The 27218-nt window shown below is 36.6% G+C and overlaps 1 protein-coding gene across 3 annotated transcripts in view; it reads right to left on the bottom strand.

Annotated features, from left to right (window-relative positions):
- DPY19L1 (dpy-19 like C-mannosyltransferase 1) overlaps positions 1–27218 on the bottom strand; it is a 96332-nt gene that overhangs the window by 46486 nt on the left and 22628 nt on the right. For all 3 annotated transcript variants that reach the window (XM_067042356.1, XM_059074029.2, XM_067042357.1), the window contains exons 5-8: positions 26248–26368; positions 25476–25569; positions 11317–11374; positions 1938–2029 (exon numbers count right to left, since the gene is read on the bottom strand). In XM_067042356.1, the coding sequence (XP_066898457.1) occupies positions 1938–2029; positions 11317–11374; positions 25476–25569; positions 26248–26368 (365 nt within the window). The remainder of the gene's footprint in view (positions 1–1937; positions 2030–11316; positions 11375–25475; positions 25570–26247; positions 26369–27218) is intronic.

Raw genomic sequence — 27218 nt, 5'->3', positions numbered from 1 at the left:
AAGAAAACATAAAGAGCTCAACACAAAAGCACCTGACAAACAAGACAAAAGAACCTAACAGAAAGCAGTTCCTGAAGCCAAGAAACAGGAGTTAGAGTAGCTCCACTGTGGTCAGTAGAATAATAGCCTCCAAAGAGACCCACTACATGGCAAAGGGGAATTAAGGTTACCAATCAGCGGACCTTCAAATAGGGAGAGTATCCTGGATTATCCAGGTGGGCCCAATGTAATCATAAGGGTCCTTAAAGTCAAAGAAGAAAGTTGGAGTAAAATGACTGCTAAGAACTCAATCCACCATTGCTAGCTTTGAAGATAGAGGGGGCCACAGGTCAAGGAATGCAAGCAGTCCTCTAGAAGCTAAAAAAAGGCAAGAAAACTGGTTTTTCCTTAGACTCTCCAGAAGAAGTGCAGCCCTGCCGACACCTCTATCTTAGGATTTCTGAGCTACAGAACTGTAAGATGTAACGTGATAAATCTGTTTGTGGTGATTTGTTACAGCAGCAATAGCAAAGTAGCAGAACCTTCTACAGTACACCCCTCGGGATGGATTAAGGGAAGCAACACTTAGCAGGTAGAGCAGCACCATACACAGCTGCTCAGATCACAGCACATCAGCAAGGGAATATGAGAAGAATCAAAAGTTTGCCATCACTGGATTTAAGACAGAAGCAGAGGTAGAAGAAAAGCAGAAAGCAGAGATTGATGGGCAGTCCACTGTATTGGAGAAAATCCTGTATTGGAGAATACAGTATTGTATTGTATTGTATTGGAGAAAAAAAGCCAAGATCAAGAACGCCGGTGTGGAAACACAGCACGTGCAGTGATGAATCAGACACTCATATGGCACAACACTTCCTCCTGAAGTGTTTGAGAAGGAAACCTCTATCAAAGTGCCCCAGAGCTAAAGGTTATGAATTCAGAGTTCATCTTATTTGAAGATGCTAAAGAAGTTTAATTTTCATAATAAAAGAGGAATTTAAGGGACAGCAATCAGGCTGGAGTTGCAGAGACGTTAAAAGCTAATACAAAAGCTGCCACCCATCCCACATTCTGTGAAAGGCTGGTCTAAAAACCCTACATAAGAGACAAAGCCATGTAATGGCTCTGTTCCTGTTGAGATCATCAGGGGAAATAGATCATTCAAAGGGTTTGATGTAACAGACTTCAACCAGTTCTCCTGAATTCCGCAGATCACTGAAAGGAGTTCTTAGTCTGGGTCATCTTCAGATTTTCATCATGCTTTGTCCTGTTCTTTCATAGACCCCATTTTGTTTTATCTTCACCCTCTGAAACAAGGCAGCATCAACCTAAATTCGATATCTGTCAATAACGAGGGGAGGGAACTGTTCTCGGTCCAACTCTCTTCACTCTTGTAATGAGAAACATGGGAGGGCTCAATCCAATCCTGAGTTTCTAGCAGGAATTATCCTAGCATACCTTTGTCTACTCATGTGGTTTCTTTCTACCCCTACTATCCAATTCTCAGGGATGCTAAACAAACACAGAAAGAAGAACTACGTGTATTAATGCACCTATTCTATGAACCGTTCTTTGCTTTGAAGGGCTACAGCTTATGGGATACACCCTACTGCCACCAGCTTTCCCTCTTTTTTCTATTTTTGGGAGGCTGCTGTGGTGGCAGAAAATGGCTTGGGAAAGTAGAGATGGCAGAAGAAGTGGAAGCAGATTTGCTGCTCCTTGAGCAGTACCCGTGGACCACTAATTAAAGGAAACAAGACTAAAAGGCAGATCAAGAAAATGTTTTGGGTAGTAAATATTTTGAAGTTATACTCTTAAAACCCCTTTATGAATTCAACCTAGCAACTGCATCAATTTAATTATTTTATTACACTTTTTATACCGGAAGTTTAAAAAATTCTAACTTAACTTATTCAATGCAAAACAAACAACAACTACTAAAGATAAGACAAAGTTACCTGAGAATATGAGTCACAAGCAACATCTGAAGTACAAGGAATGGATACGAGAAGCTTTCGCGGAGAGGAGGTGTCCACATCACACGGGTACACTGAAAAAAAAATTCATAGTATATGGTATCTTTGCTAAAATTGTTGAGTAAGAAACACCAAGTGAAAGCTGCTATGAAGTTTTTTCTACAACTTAACGGTGTGCTGGAAAACAAGCTACTAACTTTTCTACCAACAGCAAAACTGGAAGATACACATGGCATAAGATCTTGAGCAACAGTAACATCATGAATTATCAACAACGAAGTCCTAAAAAACTTCAACTGTAGCCTAAAAGTAGGGAAAGCACCAGCAAGAAAATGTTCTGCCAAAAGTAAAAACACTACATTTGAACTGGTTTTGAAAATGAACTATAGTTTGTCTTCTTTCACATGAATTTCAGCAAAACTATCCATAACCAGTATTTCAAAACTCCCTGTGGTCATCACTGTTAGTATTTTTATTGACAATGCTGCTTAAAAGGAGCACTCCATTTTTGTTTTTACTTCTTCTTTGAACAAGCCACCCTGGGCTGCAAAATATTTAAAAGCGGCACAGGGGATCAAATAAAATCACAAAAGTCCTAAAATAGTCAAGTATCAACCTTTCTGAAAAGCTTACTTTAGACTTAATTAAATAATGTAGTATCCCAGTATTAGACTCCATCATGTTTCTGCATATATACTTAATATATTAATAAGTCCATCTTTCAATTTAAAGAAAACTGCCCTGGATTAAATGTAAACAATTTGATATTACTACTACTAAGCTAGTCACACTAGAAGAAATCATTACATCTTTCACGTCAAGCAGGGCTACTTTAGAGACTATATAGTATTACAAAGACCACAGTGGAAATAAGTCTTTCCTTTATTTTAGCTCTACCTCAGACTATTAGATATTTCTTCTACTGCTATAGAAAGTCTGAGCCAATTTATTCCTCTTTTTTTTACCAAAACTCACCATTCTGTATGAAATTAACATAAATATCTATTTATAAATGAACTGTACATACAAGAGAATATGAAAAGATTGAATAAGTCTTTAAAAATGTATATTTGTTGTTACTGAAATGCAAATTTAAAAATCTGTTAGTTTATTAGATTAACTAGAGATTTCAGTATGATTGACTGTAGAGATACATAACTAAAATTTGTAAGTCTACCAATCTCTATGCAAAAACCAATAAGAAGATATTTAAACTATGTAATACACAATTTGAAAACTTTCTTTGTACAGACTGTTCACCCATATTTATTTTGTTACCAAATACAACTATGTTGTCATCTCTTAGAAATTCATTTCTCTTAATAGTAGGAGTCACTCAGTTTGCTAAAACTGGATTACATCCTCTGTAAAGTAAGGATAAGAAGGCTCAATTATAAATTAGTAACAAAGAGCAAGGTTTTCTCCTTCTAAAAAGTTAAGAGGGAATGAATTCATATGTATGTGAAAGTGCTTCTTATTGTTTCTCCAATAACACAGGGTGCTTTACTAGATCTGGTACTAACATAATTGCCATTCCAGATGACACCATATAATATGAGAATAGTAAACAGATTTGTTTTAATCATACCTTAAGTTTCAACAAATAAGTATTTTTTATTTAACTATAATTTTAAATAGAAAATAAAAATCTATAGTTCTCTTTATAGGTTCAAATGTAGGAATCAAAGGAGGAAATCATCATCATCACCCACTAAATCCATTAACTGTCATCATCCACTAAATAATTTTTAGCACACATTTCATAGCACTGAATAATACTGCAACATAACACTGCCTAGATAGTGATGACAATAGGCTTTTAACCTATTTTCTGCTTGGTGAAGGCTGAATGTTTTAATCATGTATTCAATAATCAAAAATGAAGAATTTTAGCAATAAACAGCTTCATTTTTCAACCTCTACTTTCAAATAGTTTACTTATACTATTAGAGATCTAGCATAATCTAATTGATTTCTCTTCACAATTTAAAAATAGGAATAGAACTGACTACTCAATTATAAGTTATAGTTAGTATCAAACAGATCATGTTTAAGTCTTGTTCAAGAGTTTTAACTAGAGTTAACCTTTGTAGGATCAATTGTAACTTGTTGGTATAATGTTTGGGTTTAAAACAAATTATCCCACCTCTGACTGCTGCACTGCTATGTTAGCTATAATACTGCTTTAAACACTATACTTACAAGCGATTCCAAAAAAGATTTCTGACCACCATGGGTTTGGCTACTCTTTTTCTGAGAATGGTGTAGGATTAAGGATTCAACTATCCAGATGTCAACCATAATAACGCTAGGTGCAACAGCTATCGTTTGAACATCTTCTATCTGATGTTACTTAGAGCAGTCCCATTGTTTAGGTAGACCCTTAGCTTGGCATGGGCTTTGTGAGGCTGACGGGACTGCACCTTGATAATAAGTCAGGTAGCTTTCTTGGAGTTTGTCTCTTTCTGTACCATGTACTGACATGCTGCCCAAATAACCAGTCAGTTACAATTTGAATTTGTAATACAATTTTGGCTCACATGAAAATCAATGTTTCAGTGAGGTATAATTGCTATTAAGCTTTACCATCTTAATAAAGAATTTCTACTGGTTCTATGAAAAGAAACAATTACCTTTTTTTGTCTCTGAACTTCTAGGATATCACCATATCCTACTATAAAGTTTGCATAGAACTTCTGTGAAATCAGTCAGCTTTGTTGGATAAGCAATAAATTACATGTTCATGACTCTATCCTTTATAGCAATGACGCAACCTGACCATTCCCTACTTATTTAAAATATAAAAAGCTGACAAGATGTTATCAATACCAACTCTACCACCTTTACCATGTGGTTGTAAACTAAACTTCTCAAGGTTATCAACACAATCAGAATTCTGTAGGAAGGTATTTATCAAGATACAAAGGCAGTATAAATATAAACTGAAACAAATGATTCTAACTGTATTAAATGGTAACATAACAGAGAAGCAAATATAATCTAGGTATATTTTAAGCTGTTTTACTTTTGAACTCTGTACCCCCTTAGTAGAATATAATCTTAAGAAAAAAAAGAATAGCAATGAAATCTTAAACCTTACTTAGTAGGTTTGCTATTGGTAATCGTAGTATATTAATTCTGAATCTATTTTGTGTATATTATAGAATAAAGCAAGTAAGTAAATACATTTAGATTGTGGGGAGGGAGGAGATACAAATATCTCCTGGGAGTGGGAGAAGGCAGGGTTTATACTACTAGATTACTAGATTAGAATTATTGGAGGAATCAGTATGAATTAATGATTTTTGCTAAAAGGATCTAAAAGTGATTACATCCAAGCAGTAATAAGCACATCAAGCACCCCACTTGTGGTCTCTAGTTACCATTTTCCACTAACAGGATCCAAGATTCCTTGGAAAATAGCTGATTCCACATCTGGGGGCAAGACAGTACGAGGTGATCTTGAAACACCTTTTTGTGCAAGAAAGTAAGTGTTGAGAGAACACTGAGGACATATCAAAAGGGCAGAGAATAGCACCCCTCCCCCCAAAAAATACACACACACACACATTTGTTGGGAATTAATCTAATAAAAAATTTGCAAGACATAAAACATTGCTGAAGGAAATTGAAGAAGATTGATATAAATCAAAGAATACCTATGTTTATAGATGGGAAGATCTGATATAGAATGTCACTTCTCCCTAAATTGATCTAGAGATAAAGGCAATCATAACTAAAGTCCTAGCAGGTTGTAAATCTATTGGGGGAAGGAGGAATCATGGAAAGCTGATTCTAAAATTTATATGGAAATACAAAAACCTGGACTAGCTAAAGCAACACCGGAGAACAGAGTTGGAGACTTTTTACTACCAGATATCAAACGTTTAAAGCTACAATATTTAAGATACTGTGATACTGGCTTAAAGATAAATAGAAAAATAGAACAGATTTGAGAGTCTAGAAACAAATCTACAAATATACAGTTACTTGATTAATGACAAAAGCACCACTACAATTCAATGGGAAAAGAATGGTCTTTTCAACAAACAGTACTAAGTTAATTGGATATTCAGATTGGGGTGAAGAAGAGTGAAGAACAGGGAGGAAGCAGAGAGAAGTCACAATCTCACACAGTGCTTAGCTTCCAGGAACTTGCTGAAGTCGAATTCAGTGATGGACTGAAACTAAAAAGCTAAAAACTTCACCGCCTCTAAATTCAATTGCTGGTAAGATCAAAGAGATCATGCCCTTGGCTGAGCATCTGGGAAACGAGATGAGCCACAGAGCAGAAATCTCCTTAATTCATTTGAAACTGGAGGTAAACTAAAACAAATTAAAACCACAGCCCTGCCTAGCTTAGCAAGACTCATGGTGGGATCAAATTGCTCAGGCCCTTACCCTACATACCTGACACAGGAAAAGATAATCCCTCTCTGGGAAAAAAACAAGCAAAAACAATTATCTAGTTCAGGCTTTATCATTCTTTTATACAAAATGTCTTGCATAAAAGAGAAATCTATGAGACATGCAAAATACAAAAATATAACCCACGATCAAAAGGTAAATTCTAGTTAAATCCACAGATAATGTGAATGTTGGAATTAGCAGACAAGGACTTTAAATAACTATAATAATTAGGTTTAAAAATTTACAGAAAAAGATGGACAGAATGCGTAAACAGACAAGAATTTTCAACAGAGAAATGGAAGCTCAGGAAAACAATGAAATTCTAAAATTGAAATTTATAATATCTAAAATAAACAAGTCACTGGATGGGCATTAAAGCAGACTGAATATCAGAATAAAATATCAATGAACTCAGGGATATGGCAAAATAATATATCCAAATAGAGACAAAGAGAGAAAAAAAATGAAAAAAAAAAAGATGAAGAGAGTATCAAAAAACCTATGGGATAACATCAAAAGTTGAACATACATGGAATTAGAATGCTCAAAGACATTAAGAGAGAGAATGGGGAAGACAAAATATTTGAAGAAAACATATTTGCTAAAAGGTTTCCAAAAACTGATTAAAAAAAAAACAAACAAACACCCATGGAACAAAGATGTTCAGTGAAACTTAAGCAGGATACATACAAAAAAGACCAAATTTAAGTTCATCACCATCAAACCAATAAAAATCAAATATAAAAACAAAGTTTTAGGGACTTCCCTGGTGGCGCAGTGGTTAAGAATACGCCTGCCAATGCAGGGGACACAGGTTCAATCCCTAGTCAGGGAAGATCCTACATGCCGTGAAGCAACTCAGCCTGTGAGCCACAACTACTGAGCCTGCACTGTAGAGCCCGCGAGCCACAACTACTGAAGCCCATGCACCTGGAGCCCGTGCTCCACAACAAGAGAAGCCACCGCAATGAGAAGCCCACTCACTACAATGAAGAGTAGCTCGCTGCTCACGGCAACTAGAGAAAGAAAGCCTGCATGCAGCAACAAAGACCCAACACAGCCAAAAATATAATTAATTAATTAATTAATTTAAAAAACAACAACGACAAAAAAAAAAAAGCTTCAAACCACCACAGAAGATACACATTACATTCAGGACAACAATAATAAGAGTGACAGATGACTTATGAAACAATGGAAGCCAGAATACAAAAGAATTACACTTAAAGTGCTGAAAGATAAAGCTTTCAATCCAGAATTCTTATCCAGAAAAAATATACCTTAAAAAAATGAAGGCAAAATAAGGATGTTTTTAGAATGGCAAAAGCTAAGAGAACTTATGGGCAGCAGATCTTCACCACAATGCTAAATAAAGTTCTTAAGACTAAAGAGAAATTATACCAGATGGAAACCCAGATCTGCAGGAAGAAATGAAGAACACCACTGAAACCCAAACTAAAACATCCTGTTATTAAAGATGACTAAGAATTAACTAGGCACAGATTAGGATATACAGGGGGAGGGAAGGATGTAGGGCTAGGAAACAGCATGTGGAAAGGCCCTGAGGAAGGAAAAGGAACAGTCCTTTCTGGGAACTAGAGGAAGGAAGGACAGCAGGACTGAGGCAAAAAGAAAATGCCCTGGAGTGGTGAGACATAGAAAGGGCCAGGTCACGAAAGATGTTGCAGGTTAGTTTTCTACTACATTAGAAGCTAGTTTTCAAATCTACATCAACAGATTCATTTCCAGCTAAGACTAGCACACTCTCTGTTTTTGGACTTTTGGAGTTAATGTAAGTTTCACAAATAGGCACACCACTCAATAGCCTGAATAAGTGACACATCTTGCACTTACACTATTGTCCAAATTAATGTAAAAAATATTTAAATCATGTCCTTCCTCTGCAGGTAACCCTCCATGGCCTTTCCATGTGCTCCAAATGAACTTTACAATGACTGACAAGACTACAGAATCGGCTCCTTCCACACGCCACCTCCCATCTTTCACTGTTGGCCTTATCCCTTCCACTATCTGCTCTTCCACAATGGCCTCCTTGCTTCTCCCCTAATAAACCAGTACTTCCCCACCTTAAGCAGAAGATTGTCCCACCTTCACATGATTATCCACAAAGACAGGGGTCTTTGTCTTACTAACTGATACATCCCCAGCATCTAAAAGTTCTGACATACAGTAGGACCTCAGTATATGTTGTTTTAATTGAGTTGAATAAACAGAAGACTCAGAATAAATATCCTGGCCAAAACCTTACCATCATTAGAAAGGAAAGCAAGGAAGGGAGGGAGGGAGGAAGGAAAAGAAATTAACAGTCAAAAATCGCAAAAAATATTGCATTTAGTTCTTTTTTTTTAATGTACCCATCTAAATGCTTTAAAAGCAAAGCAAAATTGTTAGCTTTCATCTTAGCAATAATTCTCAATAGGGACAGAATCAACATTTAATTAAAAAGCTTGATAAGTGAAAACATCTGCATAATTTTTATTATGAAATATATAACCTCAGTATTATTGATCATTAGTATGAGCAATTAATAGCTCCTTTATTGTGTTTTCACATTTTTCAGATTTGAAGCTTTTAAATTTGTTTTAAATAATCTGATTAATCATTTATACTATATAATTTGCAGTTCTTTTATTAAAGCAACTATTTTCCCTTGTAAAATCATCTGAGAAAAAAATATTTTTAAAAGTACATCTTACACTATCTTAGACTCAAGTACAGAGCAAACTAAATAATGGAAATAGAAAAAAGCAGGTAACAATTCACAACTATTTTTTGGCACATAAACCACTCACTCACATGATTTAAATAACTCTTCTAAGAAAGAAGGGTACCAATTAGAAACTGGCTAGAAATTCCCATGAAGCAAATACTGACTCTCTGGAAAAGTTCATTAAGTGCATGAATAGGTACTATCAGAGTAGATGCTTCCCCCCCTTATAAAAACTATGTACTTTAGGCAACATATTTAAAAATCAGAAGAAAATAAGGGTCTGAAAATCATACAATCTGAAAACCAAAATAAATATAAAATTATAATAAAATAGTTTTTAGTTACTTGAGTTCTCAAGATTATTTTACCCAAAACTGCAGTTTATGTTCTAAATTTTAATATGTCATTACTCAAAACGGTTACTTTTCTACTCTAAAGCTATAGTTACTGATATAAGTACAATTATCTACTTGACTAATTCAGTAAAACCACAATTCTAATTCTAATCTCATTTAGTTTACCTTTTCCTAAGTGGAAAGTGTTCCCTAAGCATGTTTCAGTGTACCAAGTAGCTGAAAAGTATCAAAAAAACCCTCTCAACCTGAAAAATGAACTGAATTGTCTGAATTTCATTGTTAAAAACTGAAAACTTTGTCAAGAGTGATGTTCATGCTACATGAGTATCAAAATTATTAGAAAAATGTAAAATCAGGAATTAATAACCTCTAATTCACACTGAGAATATTTCTGCTTAAAAGACAGTAGTATTTAAAACTGTGCCTTGGCTTCAAAATTTTTAACAGTCCCTTTCCACTCAACATCTCATTGTGAACACTCAATGTTCCTTTCTTCCATTGTTAAGCAGTTATTTCCTATTTCTTAGGTCATTCTCACAGATCTGTGCTTCCAAATGGTTTATGGTCCAATGATGGCACTGAGCAGCATTCACAGTCAAAAAGAGCCAAATAATTCTTTTTTCTTTGCTCAAAATTCAGATCAAATCAATTAATTGATGTCATATTGCAATCATTTGTCAAATGCTCTAATCCATAAAGCTTTAAATTTCTGTGATTCTAAATATTAAGCATGTGTTAGTTCAATTTCCATCAGTAATCCACTGAATAATAAAAAATTCAACCTTGAGTCTACAGTTAAGTTTTTGCATGACCACTCTTAGAGCTTTGTAGCATGTGCATATTCAAATGCTGTAGACACTTAGTGTAGAAACACATGAAAGGAATGAGTTGCTTCACACAAAGCAACCTGACCTTTCTTTTCTTTCCCTTCATACAAAACTTACCATGAAAGAAAACTGGACAGAGATATATTACTAGAAATTCATTTACAACTATAATTAATTTCATGGAAGGATTTCACTGGCATCTTGAATTTATATTAAAATTTAATCTAAAATGTTACTACTAATAATATAAACAATTACATAAACTAATAATTACTTAGCAGTAACTGTGTGTCAAACATTGTTCTAGGCACATTACACATATGAATTCATTTAAATCTCCCCAATAATCCCATGAAATGGATAACATCATTCTGCCCATTTACAAAGAGGAAACTAAGGTGAGATTAAATGGCTTGCCTAGGTCACTCAGTCACTAAATGGAAGAACCAGGATTTGAACAAGAGTAACCTGGATCCAGTCTATGCTTTTTACAATGCTGTTCTCTTTGGAAAGCCCTTGGATACATGAAAATTTATAGATACAATAAAATATTCTGCAAAGGATACTCAAAAGTATATCAAAGTTGAATAGAAATGCATTAAACTAGAAACATACGCTATAGCTCCTACATCAAAAAATTACCCCGACACAGGAAGTTAATGGATACATGGCTAGCCTATTTGTGTCATAGTTAAAACACAGTGTTAAATTTTATATATAGAATTAATATATATAGAATTAACACAGACCCACTAATTCTTCATGCCACTAAGAGATGTATCAGATAAAAGATATAATGGTCATGAAAAGTTAACTAAAGATAAGTGCTAGTGTTTAAAAAAATGAAATCAAAATAAGATCAAACATTTAAAGAATGCTACTATAGATAACATTTAAAGAAATTAAGGAAGAAATTTATATTTCTATTAGTAAAATCTCCTAAAATTTAAAAAAATACTTGACTACCTAAAGAAGAAACTCATATTTCCAGAAGTAAAATTCCCTAAAGATTTTGAAAATATTTGTTGACTACCTACCTCTCCATGATTGAAAAAGAAGCACAACACTGTAACCAGGCCTCCTAATCGACTGCCGCTGGAAAAGAGAATAAGAAAATGTAACTTGAATAACAGAAAGCAGGTCAATCCTAATAAAACCTTGAAATAACAGAGCATGATAATCTGCCAGTACTACAAGAAGTTTTAGCCACACTAGAACTCTACTATACTTATTTACAAAACAGCTTATTTCCTCTAAGGTATCATTAGTCAAAACAAGTTTTATTTTTTTAAAAATCATTTTCCATCTTCAAAATGTACAGAAAAACACAAACTGACAAGAAATAAAAAATTCTTAATAGTCATGTTACTGTGCGTCATGCAACCTGACCTTTCTTTTTCTTCTTTTTTTTTTATCCTTTAGTACACATATTAATTTGTTTCCCTCAGCATTTCTCAAAGTATTTTTCTTTGCATATAATATATATTCAGCAGAGGGGATGGGAGCAAGTACAGAAAAATGCTTAATGGTCATAAAGCTGGAAATCATCACACTGTCTCCTGCTCTTGGAAATTCACAAAGCATGTTAGCACATTAAAGATTTAATTAATTCAGTACTTCCCAAACCCAAGCTACTTTTATACATGCTTGGGAAACCTAGTTTACAGATAAAGTTTTATCATTCATTTGTTTTCCAAAAATTGGGAAATACAACACAAATAACAAAATATAAGAATCTGGCTTATAACTCTAGCTAAGAAACCACAATGGTATAGTTTGGCAGTCCTAACAGTTAAACCTTCATTTGATCAGGTAAGAGTGAAACACATCCCCATTCTCCTCCTCCCCTGGCCAGAAGCATTTGGGCAGGTGAAAGTAAGGCTGTTTTTAGGTTTGTTTCATCGTTTCTTTCATCTCTACTATTGAGGTCTTTTTACTCTCTTTAGCTCATGCTGCTTTCTTGTTATTTTACCCAAATATCCTTCCTTCTTTCTATCCATCCAGCAAATACGTGTATAACACAGAGAAGTAACAAAGAATCAGACATAGGTATTCTAGGCCATTATATTTATTCTTCAGGATGTATGAATGAGGAAACACAGAAGAGATATATGAGATGGCAGGGATAATCCATGTAGCAAGAACATACACCCTATGCATCACCCCCAGAAGGAGAAAGGAAGGGCTGGGATCCCCAGCACATGGGGCCAGTCAGCCAAGAGGAAGGTGAAGTTTGCATGTTTAGTGGCAAGGAGTTTACAGAGTTGCCGTTTTCCCTAGAGTCAGGGCACAGAGCCACTTGCTGCTCTAGAGAACAGGTAGCAGGGCTAAAGGCTTGAGGAAAGGGGGCAAGGGGATGTCTGAAATACCACCTGCATTTAAGGAGAGAGGTAAGGAGGGAAAACAGAAGGACTGTAGAGCCATCTTTAAGGGATCAACTTATGTTCAAGATCACAAATTCAGAGACACTAATGGTAGGACTGTGTGATTTTACTCTACTGGTTATTAACCTGGACTGGCACAAATGAAATATAAAGGGGCAAAGAAACAGCATATTGGCCAGATAGTAGTGAAGTGATGGATCACAGAAATAAGAGGGACAGATAAAGGAGCTAAAAAGTAGTACAGGCCAGGAAGCGGGAGTCAGTTCTCTCCTCAGCGGCACAGCACGGCTACTTCAAAAGACCAGCAATAGGCAAACCGCAGCCCTCAGAGCAAGTGATGAGACTTTAGAAAGCTTAAGAATGAGTTATGGGCTTAAATAAATAATTAGATGTTTAAATATTAGACATTAAATAGATAAATATATTTTAACAATTTGAACATATTCTAACAAGACAAAAAGTCCAGAGGTCTATATATTTTAAAAAATGGTTTCCTCCTAGCAACCCTCCCCCAAGCCTATTCACCTAAGATAATCAGTAAAAACATTTGTGTCTGTGTCCATCCTTTCAAATCTTTCTCTATAACCATAAAAGCATATATTTTAATGTGATCGTACTGTTAATATCCCTCAGAAATGTTCCGTTTCTAATTAATCTATTATGAAGATTATTCCTAATCAATACTTGTAACCCAAGGCATTCTTTTTATTGTAATAGATGTCAAATATTGCACAGTACAAACACACTGCAATTTGTTCAGCCCTTTTCCTGTTATTGGTCATAAGAATGTTTTTCAATTCCTTGTTATAATTTTTAAAATGTTAAAATAACATCATTGTACATGTAAAAAAAAAATGGTGCCTTTATTTCTATTGAATAGACTTGTGAGACTGCCAAGTCAAGGAACGTGAACTTTCCAGAGAAGCCATTCAGTCCACACCCTCACTGATGTATGAGGGGTCCGTATCTCTATAACACAGCACCCAATATGCCCAGATCCTTTTACATTTTGCCCATAAGAAGGGCGAAAATTTTTTTCTCACTGTTATTTTGATTTGTTCTTCCTGCCTATTTGTACAAGGCATCATTTTACTTTAAAAAAATTTTTTTATTAATTTTTATTGGAGTATAGCTGCTTTACAACAAAGCATCATTTTAGTGGCTTGTTTTGTTCTGTTTTCTTCATTTACTCTTCTGTGAATTTATGTTCACATTCTTGTCTGTTTTCCTACTGGATCCTCTGTTTTCCTATTTAAAGATTAGGGATACAAATATTTTACTGGCATGTGTGACAAAATCTTCTGATATAATTTACAGTGTATTGTCAGAAAAAAATTTTTAATTTTATGTAGCTAATTTCATAGTAAAATGTCAATATTTTAATTTATTTCTTCTGCATTACCTGTCTTGTCTGTGAAGGTCTTCCTTACTTCAAAATTATATAGTGTTCTAATATACTATAGGTTATGGTGCAGCATCTTCCATGATTATATAGACAGCCTTGCTTAACTAATAAAGCAGGGAGGCAGACTTTCTGGTATATTCAGGTCCTGCATAGCCAGGAGGAGAGAATAAACTTTGCTTATCTATGAGGAATGTTCTAAGTTACAATCACTAGGAAATGATGTGACTTGTAATAAATCCAAAATAGTGTTCCCAGCATTTACCTTCCTACCCTCCGATCCTTAATGACTATCACACAGGTCATTTTATTTTGCTAAAGAGAAAAGATGTAGTAATCAGAATACTTAAATTGACTTTTTTTTTTCATTACAGTTGATCAGTTGATATTTCAGCATTCCCTAGTGGTTAAAAAAAAAAGTTTCTTCTACAATATTCCACCACCTGTAAGAAAATATGAAAGTTCCTACTGTGCAAATTTGAAAGGATTCTGAGCTTGGCAAACATTTACCACATTTACTCATACATCCCATTAATCTTTTGAGCCTTGATTTCTTTACATATAAAATAAGGGGGTGAGAATGTGAAAGATCTTAAAAATACTTTTCAGTTCTAACGTTTAATAATTTTATAAGTCTCTTCTTTCCCAAACCTTTCAGTGAATCAGATTCAAACCAATCACCCCATTTTGGTAAGCTGTGTTAACCCCTGAGGTTTTTGCCTCTATTTACCAAAGAATGATGAAACACGCAAAGTTTAAAGAGAAAACGAAAGTAGTAATTCAAAATGATATTAAATTACCCTTGGAGTGAGTTTTCTTGCTGTGTAAATGCTTAAGAAAGAGAATATGAGAGAATATTTTGGAAAGAAATCAATTAAGAGAATTTCCAGTCTCAAGTTTGAGATGTAATCGTCAGCACCTGGTAGCCCACCAGGCCTGGCTGAGAGCTGAGCATCCTCCCTTAAACTTAGAGGCAGGGATACTTTGGAGCATTAAGGAAAGAGAAAGTAAAGGTGAAAAGAGAATGAGAATCAGGAAGGCTGAGAAAAGTTCTCAGCTTGGTCCTGCCAGTCTGTTATAAGCAAATCATTAATGCCTTTAATTTAACTCTTTGTCTGCCAGGGCCAAGGAAAAGAATATTTTATTTACTAGATTGTGAACTTTCGATACATCACTGCAGCTGTTGGAGTGCCTAATACTGAGCCTCTCCTAGGGCAGAGATTCAAAAGGTATCTGAAGAGTAAGTGAAAACATAAAAACTATTCAATCAGAAGACTGTTGGCATTCATTTTGGGGGAACCTTGCGGTCAAACATACAACATCTCATGTCATTGCTACTGGGACCTCCATTCCACAGTGAAAAACTTCCTTCCCCATCAGCCTCAGCCTCTACCCAGATGCTTTCTTTTCTTTCCTTGAAACCTCACCTTGTTGTGAGAGTCACTCTGTCATGCTCCTATATTAGCTCTAGACCTGGAGGCGAGGCCAGCAGCCACCTCTATTGTCACTTCCAGACACTGCTCCTGAGCCCTTCATTAAACCCTGCTCATCTCAGCTCATTTCTTCACTTGCCCTCCTCAGGGCTGCTATCTCCCAACACTCCAGCTCATTCCCCCCTATTCACAGCTTTCTCCTTCCTCACAGGCACACCTAGCTTCTTAACCCTCTGTTGAGCACCACTGGAGAAAATTACACCAACGTGCAAACCTGTGCTGTCCTAAAATTATTTTGAAAAAAACCCAAAAACTCAATCACAAAGCCTCATGAACTCTGCCTTCCAAATATCATGGAGTCTGTCCGCTTCTCTCCATCTCACCCCCACTATACTAGCTCAGGTCACCATCCCCTTCCACATGGACAATGGCAGCACCTTCCTGCACAGCTTCACTGTATCCAGGCTCACTCCTCCTCCAGTGTATTCTCTACATCATGACATCATTAAAAATAAATTAATACGATCACACTAACACTATCCACTCAGTCCTTCATTGGCATCCCATTGTTCTCAGGAGGAAATTCAAACCCCTAAACATGTCTAAAATGCCATGTAGGATCTGGTCCTGCATACACTTCCAGACCTCTTTCACTATTCTTCCTTCTTCCCCAAAACCTGTGCTCCAGTTGCACTGACCTCGTCACAGTCGCACAGTGTGCAAATAGCCTTGTGGGGGACAGGACTGATGGAAGAGCTGAGGCAGTCCTAGGGAGAGAGAATACCATGGTATCCTAGTAAGAGAGATGCTGGGATGTCCCAGAGAGACAGAGAATGCCAGGGGGTCCCAGGGAGGCAGAATGATAGGGTACAAAGAAAGAAGTGCAAGGGTGCCAGAGATATTCTGAAGGAAGAAACATGGGATTTTGTAACTACTTGGATTTCAGAGGTAACTAAAGGGGATAGTCATGGATATCTTCTCAGGGTTAGACTTGGACAACAAACAGTGTGGTTAAGTGTCATTTGCTGAGGGACTTCCCTGGTAGTGCACTGGTTAAGAATCTGCCTGCCAATGCAGGGAACACTAGTTCAATCCATGGTCCGGGAAGATCCCACATGCTGTGGAGCAACTAAGTCCATGTGCCACAACTACTGAGCCTGCGCTCTACAGCCCGCGAGCTATAACTACTGAGCCCACATGCCACAACTACTGAAGCCTGTGCGCCTAGAGCCCGTGCTCCACCACAAGAGAAGCCACCACAATGAGAAGCCCACACATAGCAATGAAGAGTAGCCCCAGCCTGCACAACTGGAGAAAGCCAGCACACAGCAACAAAGACCCAACACAGCCAAAAATTTTAAATTTTAAAAAAATGGAAAAAATATGTCATTTGCTGAGATAATGACATAAAAGGGGGCAGATTCTGTAGAAATGACACCAATATTTTCAACCAATAACTTTCATCAATTTAGGCATGCTGAAGAGAAATACATATCTGTTAAATATTCATATACAACTATTAGACCAAATGATTAAAGATACGCTAGCTGGCCAAGTTATAGAGCATTCAAAAAACCAAAAAAAAAAACCAAAACATGGAGCTGGAAAAGTTTGAGCTGGTTCAATTCACAGCCTACTTAAGACACGTTTTTAACCAAAAATCCAACCTGCATAAACAGTAAATGCTTGATTTATTAATGAAGAATAAAAAAATGTCAAATAAAACAATGGAAGTGAAATTAGCATACAGAATAAGAAATTCAACTTTTCCTTCAAACAGGTGGAGGGCAGGGAAGGAGTAAGAAATTGATGTTAAAAGTTAGTCTATTCTGCCACAGAGCCTAAAAAAAAACAGAGTCACTTCATAGGTGACTTGGGTTGGATCATGAGAAGACAGAGTTGGAAACTGGTTATATTAATTATGACTACTCACTTCAGTATAGAAAGGGGGTTATTAAGCAAAATTAAAAGGGGGGTTTGACATACAGACTAATCTTCCAGTCCCTCAAGGCTTCTGGAACCTATCTAGAAATAAAGTAGTTCTAAAAAAAATTCTGGAATCAAAGAAGCCACTATGAACCGCCAATGGTCAAAGATAATAGAGAAAAACAGAAAACCAGATTTGGATTTTCTTTGTACTCTGTGAGTGGTTGGTTCCTCATGTGGAAGGCATTTTCTGACGCGTAGCTATGTCTACAAAAGAGTGGCCAGGCTTTTCTCACAAAAGCTGAGAAGCAGTGAAGAACTTAGCAGAAACAGGTAGAGAAAGGTAAATATACAAAGGAGAAGGAAGAGTCAGGGACAGATACGAGCGGTCACAGAGATACTGAGCAGCAAACATTAAATGTAGAGACCTTCATAAAGAAAATAATTTAAAAGTTCTCCTCAAAAAGCTCCCTTAATGCAATAAAGGGAATGGAAAAGAGAGACGGGGAATACTGCTTCCTGCCTTGGTGAGTGCACTTGAGCCCTCACAAATAAGTGTCCACAAGAGGTGGGGGTGGGCAATTGTCACTGGTACCTGGTGTCACTTCTGCACTGAAGTGATTAAGAATCCAATGTGCCTCCACTCTCCGTATACAGAGGCTTCTGAGGCTGGTAAATGAAGAAGCTACAAGATGATCCCGACCTATTCATTCCATAATAAAAGCCACTAGTCAGTTAGTCCCATCCCACCTTACACCCTTCCAACCGGCTTTTACAGGCTACCTCATTCTTAAAAATAAATGTCAAGCTAAGGATCACCAGGCTGTGAGGAAGCTTTCAGCGTGAAAAACAGAAACAAATAAAAATTGAAGGGCGACCTGCAGGCAAGAGACAATGAAAGAAGCAGAAGAAAACTTCAAGCTCAAAACTCTTTAGGAGAGTTGGACATCTCATAGAAAGTACAATAAAGTATAACAGATAAAATAAGGGAGGGATAAAACTAGAAATTAGATTTCAATCCAAGAGTTCCATATCCAAACAATAGGATTTTGAGAAAAACAGAGACAATGGAGAAGAGAAAGTCATCCAAGGAATAATACTAGAAGATTTTCCCCAGAACAGAAGAATGCACATGTCCAAATGAACAGAACCCACAGGGTATCCAATGAAAGGAATGAAACAAAATCTACCACATCATGACCTTTATTTAAGACATGAAAAAGAAGAACCCAAAAGCTGCCAGAGGGAAAAAAAGCCACGTACAAAAGGGATTGATGGCAAAACAGAACTTAATTTTGAAAAGCCAAATTGAATCTTAGAAGACAGTGGAACAAAGTCTGAGGAAAATAAAATACTAAAATCAGTCAAATCAGCAATCAAGTGAAACAGTAAAATATAAAGTTCCAACATGCAAGCCTAGAGAGTGATCAGTCTAGTGTGGAACCAGAAGACAGAGGACTCTAAGAGGGAGGCCGCAGGGAGTAGGGGCGGGAGAATTGAAATGGTGAATTTTTATACATTTGGCAACATACATATTAAGCGTTTTAGAGTTTAGTTGTGGTTTAGAATTAATCAGTGTACAGAAACCGAAGGAGAACAAAATAATAGGCAATTATTAACTACAGGAAAGAAACTATTACCACGTAAACAATTAATTACCCTAACTGACTCAGCAGTGAGCAACATCTACATGGTTATAATAACGTAAGTATGGACTACTGGTTTCCATGGTAGAATTGCTGAGATTTCAAAGATGTGAAAGTGGTTTCTCTGGACAAAGGAATGGATGGGTTATGGAGACAGACGGGGTAAGAAATTGCTGCTGCATTTTATAACAAAAAGCCAATAAGCCAACGTCATGTACATACACACAAAATAATGACAATTAACTTTAAAAACACACTAATAAGTCTCTTACCCAGCTGTAGAATATAATAAAAAAGTAGTTCAATAAACTTATTTGGGGACCTATTGATATTTGTCAGACAAAGAGCTATGAGTAAAACAATCATAAAAATCTTCCAGACAACATTAAAACAGATGTTCTTATTCATCACCAAAGGAAATAAAATAGTATATTTTATTAATTTTGGCTTGAAAAACCATTAGAACAGAAACTTCAAAAAACAGACTGAAACATCACAAATCATCAGACCATCCAAAACTACAGGGCACACTTCTATATGGAGGAGGATGAATTGGGGAGAGATGTGCAATCAAAGAAATACACATTCAGGGAAACTGAAATGCCACACACAGTATGCTACCTTTCATTTCAATTGTAATGTGTCAACAAAATGATTCTAAGAAAAATTAACGGATCACAAAATCACATATATGAGTACTAAAAACAGAGCAAAATAGGATCCTAAAAAGTAGTGATATTAAAAAGAGTAAACTTATATGTGTCAAACTAAAAAAACAATGCCCACAGTTTTTCAAAACTAAACAGTATACCATATTTAAGAATATATACATAGGTGGTAAAGTTATAAAGAAAAGCAAGGAAAAAATTAGACCACAAGTTAGGATGCCGTTTCGTCTGAGGCCTGGGAGAAGGGAAGAAAATGAATTAGGAGGAATTTTAAGTGAATGAAAGCTTCCAATAATGACATTTCTTAATTTGAGTGATGGGTACACAGGTGTTTACTTTACTATTGTTTAAAAATATATGTAAATATTTTATACAATTCCACAGGTAGGACACATTTCACACATAAAAAAGTTTTCTAAGAGAGGATAGTGGGTGCTACAGTAGGAAATGTACTCAAATCACAGAGACACAAGGAACATAAAGTAAGGAATTTCATATAGCTGTTTCTTTTAAGATCCTAAAGGTAAAGTTCAGTAAAACTATTTTCCACGGAGGACAACAAACAAGTGTGCAAGTAGGCAGCAGGGCCTGGAGAGTCACCAGACTGTATAAGTGGACTCAGAGTCATCAACTCTACTCAACGCTCAATGATTTCTAAAGAAGATCTGCTCAGATGATCTAGAACGGAGAGCTACATGCTGAAAGAATTTAAAAACCAGAAGCCCACGTGCCTAGAGCCCATGCTCCACCAACGAGAAGCCACCGCAATGAGAAGTCTGCACACCACAATGAAGAGTAGCCCCTGCTCACCACAACTAGAGAAAACCCGCTTGCAGCAACAAAGACCCAATGCAGCCATTAATTAATTAATTAATTAAATTAATTTTAAAAAAAGAATTGTGGGAAAGGAATTTTTGTCCATCCTTCAGCTACAGTTTTTATGAGAGGTGTAGAAACTCTAAAGATGGTGGCAGCCATAATCAGTGAGAGATTAAAGAGAAAATTAAGCACAAAGAGACAGAAACAGAGTCCCTATAGGCCGTTCACAGCACTTCTCCGTGAAAACCTTGAGTGGTTTTATGCATTATTTTACCATCCCTAGATTAAAACCAAACAAAAGAATGGCTTGGCTGGCTTCCAGGTAATCACTGTAAAAGGGGCAGGTGGTACAGGTGGATGGGACCACATCCTCACCACTGGTGAGACCAGATTGCAGTAGAGGAAGGAACAGGAGTTTTAAAGATTAGATTGGGGGTGACAAGGATACCCAAGGGGTAGTCCAATTAAAAAATCTTGTTTCAATTTTGTCCTTTGAGAGGGAAAGGTAAGAGATGCACATATTCCTTGGCAGAAGGGAAGGAACCAAGAAAGACAAGACTGAAGGATGGTGACAAATAAAGAATAACAAATAAAGAATAACTACTTGGTAGCAAGTAGGGATGAACTCCGTAACACCAACAGGGGGATGAGACTTAAAACAAAAACACATCTTCAAATGGACGTCCCTCTTTCAGGACTAATTCTGTCCTAAATTAATTTTCCACTAATAGAAATATTCACCCTCAAAAAACAAAGTTTGTTTTGACTTCCTTTGAATTTCAAAGCAAGGCAAAAGGATGAAACCAACTAACTGGGGAAATACACGTACTTCTGGGACACACACATGCCCAGATAGACACCTCTATCAGAAATAATAGAGACAGGAAACAAGTGGAGTAGGAGGAGGGAAGGAGACAGAGTTGATATGGAAAAGAAAGCCCTCCTTGGTTAAAAGGGCTTTCAAGTTCCCAGTTACAGTTTTTATGAGGCCCAAATACTTTGTCTCCTGTCCCTAATACCACAAGACCTCTGTATCCCAGTACCACACTCCTTCTTTTATTTGAGCTAGTCAGAGTATTTCTGGTGAGCTATTTCCAAAAAGAATAAAAAATCCTGTTTAGAAACTCTATTTGTTATTATTTGTATACATCTTTTATATCAATAAAATTTATAATAAATTTTAGGTATATGTATATTTTTTCCCGAGAGTTGGCTGTTAATTAATTTACCGGCACACCACTGCTTCCGGGTAAATATTAATAGCTATACATACCATCCAATCTACTCTTACTTAACAATGCACAATAGACTAGTGAAGAAGCATCCCACACTCTAGAATAATACTAAAATCAAGCTGAATGACAAAGAACAAAAGGATTAATATTATTTGCATGATATCTGCCCTTCAGGTCCAACAAGAAAAGCTTGCATTTATCAATAAGAGATTCCACTCCTCAGGAATGTACTGAATTCCCCTCAAAAGAAGCAATGGGGACTTTCCTAACAGCCTACTAACTACTCCCCTACGTTCCCTCCCACCGGCATAACAGAGACTTGCACACACGGGGTCTTGAGAAACTGACCTGCAGAAACTGTTAGTCTGTGGCTGAGAAATACCAGGGTATCTTATGAAATAAATAACTGTAACTATGTCTTCACAACACAGCTTTTAAACAACAATCAACAATAGGTGTTTTAAAGAAATACCAAAATCCTGAGAATTCCAGACAAAAAGGTAGATCAGAAATAGGTTGTGTTTGCAAAAACATCTTACTTCATCTCCTTAAGTCAGAGGTTGGCAGCCCAGCCCCATTTCACCATTTGGCTATGTTTTCTATTTTCCCTTCTACTTCCATTTCCGGTGAAACGAAATGGCTTATTTGACTTCAGAAAACCCGTGCATGTGTGTGTGTGTGTGTGTGTGTGTGTGTGTGTGTGTGTGTATATAAACTATATATATATATATATAGTTTAAAAACAAATATACTTCTGGATTTTAAAATGTCATACTCAATCTGCCTATAAATTTCTAATCTGCTAAACAAATATCAACTTTTATTTCTCAATAGAAACACAATTTATAAAAAAGATTCTAAACTTGATTGAAGATATCCTCCTCTTTATTCTTAACCTACATGTTACGAAGTCTGCAGGTTTATCCCACTTTATAAAATTAGAAGGGTGACAAATCTAACAATCAAGGAAGAAAACGTTAAGAACTACCTCAGTAATTGGACACCTCTAAAAATACTCATGTCAAGGACACTTAAAAATGCAATGAAAAAAACTGATAGAAAAAGTGACAGAAGACTTGATTCAACATATTATAAACCAGGGTCACTACTGGAGTATAATTTACACACCTGGGCCCCCAGGGTGCAGTGCAACAGTCAAAAGAATACAAGTGGCTCCACAATGCATAAGAACTGGGTGTCATTTAGGGATGGGTGGACGATCCTAGAGTTTAGGATGTGTTTGGACAGGACTAAAGACATTATTTAGGGAAAAGAAAATGTGTGACACTAGTGGGGTCTCTATATCCAAGCACAGCTCCAGAGGGTAGACCACCAGGTACAAGAGTCGGACAACATCAAAGGGGTCAGCTGGGGCACAAAGCAGTAAAGCGGTGAAGCTGAAACAGGATGCAGCCCTCAGAGCTGTGAAAAGAACCAGAGACAGCTAGTTGGAAAGACCCAAATCCTCTTAAGGTAAAGTCACTCCCTCTTGCTACCCTAAGCAGTGAATGGTCTATGGATTTTTTTTTTTTAATCCTAAAACTACAATAAGAAATTAGACTTTACACCACAACTCAGCACATGTACGTCTACATACATATATACAATAAGCAACAAACAGAAGTTTCTCTAAATAACACCTGTTTTATAATGGTATACTTTATTTTTTACATTTGTATTCTTTTCTTTTTCATGTAAAAAAGTTGCTGGGCCTAACTCACTAAATTGATTTTTAAATCCGCTAGGTAAAGCCCTGCAATTTGACAGACTCTGTGCTGAAGTAGTCACTGGCTGACTTTGGGGGCAGGTGGGTGTCAAGGGTCCCATGAGATCATAGCTCAGCTTGCATCCTGTCCCTCTATTGGTCAAATTTCTGATTTCCTTCACTTGCTTTGGAAGAGGTTTCAAACCAGTCTGGCATTAAGGTCATTCATCAACCAGCCCAACTCATTTCTCCAGTCTTTATCTTCCACAACGCCCGCTCAATCATCTGCGTCCCAGTAAAACTGATTTGCTTGCTAACCCCTCCATATCCCAGATTTTCCACCTTTGCTTCTCCCTGGGATTCTTTTCTCCTCCACCTGTCCAAAATGCTCTGACCCTCCAAGGCGGAGCTAAATCGACTGCTCCACACAGAACAAATGTCTCCTGCCTCCAGAACTGTAAGCACTTTATCCTTGCTGTCTATCTTCTACTGACACACACCTACCACCCCTGCCATCTCTCACCTCACCCTACCACCATGCTCTCAGAACCCAAACACACAGTCTCAAAAAGAGACCACTTGGTATGCACTTTATGTGCTGACTGAACAAATGAACATGTAGGGAGCATACTGCTGTCTGTGGACTAAAAAGTCTCAGGCCAGGGCCCAAACCACCAAGAATCCCTCAACCAAAACTAGAACCTCATATTCTCTGTGGCAGATATTGTGCCTTCAGCCTCTGAAACAGTTGTTAGAGCAAGCATTATACGAAAATGATACTGAATGTTTAGTAAATGTTTAGAAATTCTTTCAATTAAAACACAGCATAACTATAGATTAGCAATTTAGTAATAATTCCATGTTCCATGTTTTAACTTCTCTTACTTAAAATCTAATTTCCCAAATGTAATAAAGCTATCCATAAGACAGCTGGGCAGTACTTAGCCAAATGAATAGAGCCCCTCAACCTCATCTAACTTTGGCTTCTCGTGAGACAAGGCACACTGGCCTTGCTTTCCTTCAAGTCAGCCTCCTCTCCTGATGACCAGATACTTTTGGTTAAGTTATTTCTGTGTGTCTTGTTTCAAAAACAAAATTTTTCACATCATCTTTTAATCATGAGTTTTCATTTCGGTCTCCCCCAATTACATAATTAAAAGAACTTTCTTTGATGCTAATATTCTGACTTTGCTCTATCTTAAATCTCTATGCAAATATATTTTAAGTTGATCTTCTAATAGCTTCCTCATTTGACAAATATTTATCAAGCAACTGCTATACACTCAAACACTGAGCTAAGATGCAATAGACAATTTTGAGGCACTAAACTAAGAATGTCACACTTCCAAAGCAAAGAAGATAACAGGATAATAGCAGATTCACACTCATTAACCCAAATTGAAAATCACATACATACGCTATACTTCTGTACTGCAAACAATCAATAAGAAGTAAAAAAAGAAAGTTCTAAAGATACTCTGAAGGTAAAATAGTTCAAGCAAGTAATGTAAGGAATGGTCAAAAAAAAAGAAGAAACAGAAATACAAAACTCAGAAAATTTGTCTATCTTTTAGTTTTAGAAATGTTGCTCAACTATGAAGTAAATGAGGTCAGATATTAAATATGTGTATAGAACATATTTCTATTTAACATCAGCAAAAGTCATTAACACCATTTGATAATGAGTGGTTCTTTCCCTTATATTTTATGTAAACAGTATATACTGCTTATGCACAAATGCCTATGAATATTTAATATTTATAAAATATCCCCATCCTGCTCTATTTAAAACTTTAAAATTATTTTAAATTTGGCTAGCTATGCCAATGGTGAAATCATTAAAATGGGAGATAATTTTATATCTACAAATAGATATATTAGAAATGACATGTTATAAAACTGAACTATAAATCAATCATTATCTATTACTATTCTAGTATATAATATTTAAACATATATTAAAAATGAATAGTCTTACCTTAAATATGTGCCATATATGAAGAATAATGCCATCATTAGTCCATTTAAAATAAAAATTACAGCAACATAAAAGCAAGCAGGGTCTCCCAATCCTTTAAAAATAAAGAAAAAAATATGTTCTAACTATAAATTATGTGTCTGGCAATTTACATTAAAATGTGCTTATTTTGAAAATGGTTGCCATATATATTAAACGGTTGCCTTGGCTCCCATATGAACACATGACACTAGTGTGGAACATAGATGAGAGCAGAGTAGTAGCTACTGTGGTTTCAAAACAGGGCTGCAAATTCATGGACACTCCTCCTGTAGAGGTATGGGGTCTATGCCCCTGCTTTTGAGTCTGGATGGGCTTGTGACTGCTTCAATAGACCATGGCAGAAGCCATATAGAAGATGCCATGCAGTATCCAACTTAGAGCCCTGAGCTACCACGTGAAAAGCCTAATCCTGAGGTACTATGCCACACACAAGCCCAAGTTACATGAAAAGGGCACATGTAGGTGTCGCAGTTGAGTCTCAGCTGGGCCCAGCCCTTGCAGGTACAAGTACCATGCAGGTACTTACATTCTGGCTGTAAGTGAAGTAGCCCCAAGTTAATTCCAGTCTTCCCAGCCATCTGAGTCTAGCAGAGTCCTCTGACATTGTGGAAACCAACCAACCATCCTATACCCTGCCCAAATTCCCCACTTGCAGAAGTTGTACACCACTAAGTTTGCAGGAAATTTATTATGCTGCAACAGACAACTGGACAATACCATAGAAACTTGCCTTCACAGCTTTCAATAGGGCTGAGTCCTTCTCCTCTGGTAACTGTCCAACATATCTTGGTTTGAATACCAATCAAGTCCATTATTTTGATATAAATCCTGTACCAGCTGGCTAAGACTACCTAATTTTTTTTAAAAAAAGAGAGACATCATAAGAAAAAATATTATCCTCAACTGTTTCCTTACTAGAATATTTTTGAGATATTTTGATAATTATCAAATTTTCCCTTCCTGTACCATCCACTTGGGTCCCTTTAAATCTAGTAAAAGGACCTTCACAATCCCCTATGTAGATCCTTCACTGGTCAGTCTTCACGAGTGCATGGCCTCTCATGGGTAAGAATAAAATATAACAAGAAATATGCAAATCTGTAATTTTCAAAAGCTATAAAACTCGACTAAGGGACATAAAGAAAGAGTTGAACAAACAGAAAGATACTCTGTCTTCCTGAATAGATCTAATTTTTCAAGATGTGAATTCTTCCTCAAATTAATTCATAAACATAACACAATGCTAAGCAAAATCCCAAGTGTCTACTGAGATGTATTACATGGAATAATGACAAAAAGGAGATAACTGAAGAAAATGTCCTAACAGATAACAAGATTTGTTACTTACATAATTAAATAGTGTGATGCTGGCACAAGAATAGTCAGACAGATCAAAGTAACCATGGTGGAGGCAGTGGAGTGCCACTCAGATCCCCCTTCCAGGCTGAGGCACTCATTCCCCTAGCAGCTGGGAGGGTTGGTGGTTGACAGCTCCCAGCTGAGTCCCTCTCTGGGAGCTACCCTCTGCTGAAGAGAGTAAATTCACTAAAGGTCATGCCCCCTCCCAAGGGCAACTGCATCCAATGTCTAACGACTCAACAGGGGGAGATATAAAGGCCAGGGGCCCTTGCCTCAGGTAGGACAACTCTGCAGGGTCATCCCAGTTCCAGAGCTTCCCAGGGGATTGGCTGAGGCCTTTGC

The sequence above is a fragment of the Kogia breviceps genome, chromosome 9 (assembly GCF_026419965.1).
Source record: "Kogia breviceps isolate mKogBre1 chromosome 9, mKogBre1 haplotype 1, whole genome shotgun sequence".
NCBI classification, from domain to species: domain Eukaryota; kingdom Metazoa; phylum Chordata; class Mammalia; order Artiodactyla; family Physeteridae; genus Kogia; species Kogia breviceps.
Note: the sequence above shows the minus strand (reverse complement) of the source record. Positions and strands in the feature narration are given on the sequence as shown.